We start from the raw sequence: 4,255 nt of genomic DNA, 5'->3' as shown, positions 1-4,255 counted from the left end.
AAAATGAATACATGTCTAGATATGTAAAATCCGACTTGCGCCTTATAAGGATAAATTGTTACCTGAGCTGTGAATATCGACAGTGCTGGCTATGTTGATGCTACTTGATCTGTTAGCTAGCTTAGTGAAACCCTCGAAAGTCATAGTGCAGCCTAACTTGGGATCGCTAGGTAACTTTATTGCAATTATATAGCCTTGTAGTTTAGAATGGTGCATTTGCTTGGTGGCATGCATAAAATTAGCTTGTAACTGAGACAGGGATATTACCATTGCTATCTAGACTTTCCAATGCCTTTAAAGAAAGAAAGAACAAAATCAGAAATAAACCAAATTGAGAAGCTCAAATATAGATTTAAGGTAATGCAAGTGAAAACCTTTTCTGATTACTTCTTGACATTGTGTCACAAAACAAAGAAGACACATGCATTGATATTATATAAGTTCTTATCATAAGTATATGTTCAATAGAAAGATTGAATTAAAGCTTCACATGAGTCTAGTCATGAAACTTATACAATGTGCACGTCTAGTAAATAACCAATGCGCACATGGTCACCTTATAAACTACCCATGCTATGTGAAGGCAATATTTAAACCTCTAAACTTATTCTTGAGAACAATAGTCAAACACTTCCTCATTTTCTAATGTGTCTAATTTAGTTCAAGAACATTGTTGTGACCTACCTCTTCTCCTCCTCTACTATTCTATTTATAATGACCCTCCTCCTTCTTGGGCCCTCCAGCTGTCCCCTCATCTTACGGCCTCTGGACTGCCAAGTGTTGAGTTCTCATGCGACGTTAGGGTTTCACCCATCCCCTGCTAGGCACGTGCCCAGATGGTCCTATTCCATGTCAGCTAGCCTTTCGCGCCGCGGTTCTCCCCTATCTGTCCTCGGTACTCGGCCTCCATACTTGGCTTCTCTGCCCACTGCCTCAGGTAGCCTGCCCGTCATCCCACATCCTGTCCTCTTCCCGGCTCCCTCATCCGCCAGACCCGCGGCCATCATAAACTGTGTCGCTACAATGCCCCCTCTCGAGTTCGCGGACCACCCTAATGTTCGTGGACTCGAGAACCCAAATAATCTGCCCTTTTCCGTAAATTTGGCTGCACGCCTTTCTATTGTTGACGCACGTGTCTCCCGCGTGTTTGGTCTGCGTCGCCTCGGTTCTTGCCCCTCCACGTGTCACCTTTCCTCTGGTTCAACTGGCGGCCTCTTGATTTTCGCTCCTAGTCCTTTCCCCTTTTACCCCTTCACGCTTCCACTTCTACTTATTCCTTCTTTCCTTCTCATTCTTTTCTCACCCTTCACCTTCTTCGCTATCAGTCGCCATTTTTACACCTTCCTCTTTTTCTTCTCCATTTCATGCGCTCCTGTTTACATTCACCCTCATCCCTCTTCTAGTTTTCCTCACGCTCCTCCATTCTACACACCTCGCCCTCTCCAACGTTCGCCTTTGCTGCTGGATTGACGCACCAGGTTGGTAATCTTCTCTCCTTACTTTTCACATTTGACTTGTAACTGTTCATATTCCTTAGCTTCCTCCCATGTCGGATTCTCACTCCGACGGTCCGACTTCCTCGCGGTCGTACGCGGAGGAGTCTTCTCCTCCGCCTGATCCCACCGCGGCCCCCTCCACCACTGGGCGGCCTTTCAAGCTTCCACCGCCTCCCCCACGCTCCCGTCGACCTAATTTGGAAGCGATTAGGGTTGGCTATGGCATCCCAAATGACATCCTCCTCGAGCACGTGCCCGACGTGACTCATTTCCCTCATCTGGTTCCCCCCAAACCGGGATGCCTTGTGGTCACAGTCGGCCAAATTGTATCGGGCGTCGCCATCGTCGACTAGACGTAGACGTATGCAACCATTTCAACATTCCCCCTTGCCAGGGTATCGGCAATTTCTGGCGTATCATGTATGCCGCGAACTATTATAACCTCCACCACGAGCCCCGAATAGTCCTTCGCGACATAATTTCTCATTATTATATACGCAAAAGTACCAAAGATGTGAGTGTGGGATACCATTCTTTCTGTGTCCGCCTCGGTAAACAGTCCTTCATTCTCAAACTCACCACCTCGGACAAAACTTGGCATCACTACCCTCTGTATGTTTCTGGTAATTTCGTGTCCGCGGAGGTTCCACCTGAAGTGACTCTCAACCATCTCACCTTCCTGCCTCGGGGTGAGTTCACTTTACTGCCTCTTTTTCTTATGTTGACTTATACTGCGGACTCACTCCTTGTCTCTATTTTTCTCCTGTGCAGGTTGGAAGTCCGACTCCAAATCCCGGTTCTACGTCGGCCTGAAGTCTGCAATCTTCGAGCAACTCCGCAATTTGGGCTCTTCTCAAGCTGAAGTCCTCGGCATAGATCCCTCTCACGGAACCCCCTTACTAACTGACCCTTCCTTGCACACCTTGGGTAAATATTCAGCTCCCTTTTATCGTCCTCCTCCCCCTAAAGAACGAAAGCCTCGTCCTTCTCCATCCTCACTATCCGCCTCCCAGCCGTCCCAACGCAAAACCCACCGCCGCGGCTTCACTCGTAAAACCTCCAAGTCCCAGGCCCGGGCTCGGGCTCTAGAGGCGATAGTCAAAAAGTCCACCGCACACCTTTCTTCCCGGCCCCGTCAGTATACATCTCCTTCTTTTTCGTTCCCTTGCCGACCGGACGATCGGATATTCCCCAATTCCCCTCCAAATAGGCTCATCACCTTCTCCTATGGACGTCTCCAAGATCAAACTGTTCGACAGTGACTCGGACGATGACGTGACGGAAGTCCCTCCTTCCCACACTGTCCCGGCCTCTACTGTTCCCCGAGTGTCCGCGGATCCCTCCTCTGAAGAGCCCCCCCACAAGCGCCACAAGTCCTCTTCCTCTGCAAGCCTTTCTGCGGCTCCTCCGTCTCCTCCTCATCGGCAGCGGCCCGGAAAAGAAACCGCTCGCTCTCTCCCTGGGTCCGCGGCACCACAAACTTTCCGCCCCCACTTCAAGGTGCGTGGCCGCTTGGTCAATGTAGAGGATTCTGCTCTGGAAAACCCGGCCGTGGCCTCAGCAATGTTCTATGGCTCCCATCTTCCTCGTGACCTGGCCTATGCTGACTCTGGGACTTTCGAACAGCATCGCACTTCCTTGTATGCCGGCTGGGAGAAGGTCTGTCTCTTTCATCCCCTTTTCACTTTCTGTTTTGACCCTTATCCTGACTGCTCTTCCCTTGCTAGGTGAGCCTGGACATGGCCTATATGATCCGCGGCCTCTTCTCATCCTTGGACTCTGTGGAATCCTTGGAGAAGGAGGTCGGCGGCCCTGAGGGATTACGGGCCACCTGTGAGCGCCTCCAAGCTGAGCTGTCGGCAGCGGACATGGCCAAACTCCGAGCTGAGGATGAACTGAGGACCGCTGAAGCTTCTCACCAGGCCTTCATGGACGGGGTGAACGACCGCCTAAGCAAACAGCGAGACGCCCTTGCCCTCCAGCACAAGGAAGCCACAGCCGCTCTTCTTCTCCAACACACTCAGGACATGGAGCAGCTGCGGGTAAGCTTCAAGGCTCAAGCTGACAAGCGGGTGGCCAAGAAGATTGCCGAGGAGCATGTGCGTTTACTCAAAGAAGGCCGACTCCTTCCCGAAAAGCCCCCCTCTCCCATGCCGGAAGATCCATCTACCGCGGTACCCATTGCCGCAGAGCCGCCGGTTTCGGAGTCGGTTGATGTTGCTCTCCTCAATCCGCTGCTTGAAGGCTCTGTTTGCGAGGTCGCCTCCCCGGGCCCCAACTCGAGTGATCGCGACCAAGCTCCCCTTGCCGAAGATCTGGTGCAGGATTTAGACTAGCCCCCCGTCGGCTGTCTGCTATTGTTTAGACATTTTGTACTTTACTTTTCCAACAAAGTGTGCCTCTAATACTATTAGTTCTTTCCCTTTCATTTGTATGTTGGCGTGGTAGATACTGTTTCACTTTTTCTGATTACATGTGTAATCTCTCGGTTTTAATTGTTGCTTTGTTTGGCATACTACTGTTCGTCCTTTCTTGTCTCTATTTCTACTCATCTCGTCCTTATCTACGCTGGGGCCTTCTCTCTTCTTGCCCCCATGTGTGATTCCCCGCCTCGCTTTGGGAACTTCTCTTTTCCCTTTGGAGTCACTCGTTGACTTTAGGTTCCATCGGGGCAGCTCGACCTGCCGTGAGTCCGATTTGAACCGTTCGACCGCGGAAGGCTCATCCCCACCGCAGCCTCTAGTTAGAGTGGCCTCGCT

The 4,255-nt window shown here is 50.9% G+C and overlaps 1 protein-coding gene across 1 annotated transcript; it reads left to right on the top strand.

The window, feature by feature from the left end:
* The first annotated feature begins 2,723 nt into the window (after positions 1 to 2,723).
* Positions 2,724 to 4,017, top strand: LOC147518387 (uncharacterized). The gene is made up of 2 exons (XM_086593906.1): positions 2,724 to 3,155; positions 3,224 to 4,017. The coding sequence occupies exons 1-2, from the start codon at positions 2,724 to 2,726 to the stop codon at positions 3,830 to 3,832; spliced, it is 1,041 nt and encodes a 346-aa protein (XP_086450032.1). The 3' UTR covers positions 3,833 to 4,017.
* The last annotated feature ends 238 nt before the right edge of the window (positions 4,018 to 4,255 follow it).

The sequence above is a fragment of the Coptis chinensis genome, chromosome 2 (genome assembly GCF_015680905.1).
Source record: "Coptis chinensis isolate HL-2020 chromosome 2, ASM1568090v1, whole genome shotgun sequence".
Lineage (NCBI taxonomy): Eukaryota > Viridiplantae > Streptophyta > Magnoliopsida > Ranunculales > Ranunculaceae > Coptis > Coptis chinensis.
Note: the sequence above shows the minus strand (reverse complement) of the source record. Positions and strands in the feature narration are given on the sequence as shown.

What these genes read in the sequence shown, in the direction of transcription:
- LOC147518387 (XM_086593906.1), top strand. Translation starts at nt 2,724, where the DNA reads ATGGACGTCTCCAAGATCAAACTGTTCGACAGTGACTCGGACGATGAC. An exon ending in TGTATGCCGGCTGGGAGAAG is followed by an intron (nt 3,156 to 3,223) that starts GTCTGTCTCTTT and finishes TTCCCTTGCTAG; the next exon opens with GTGAGCCTGGACATGGCCTA.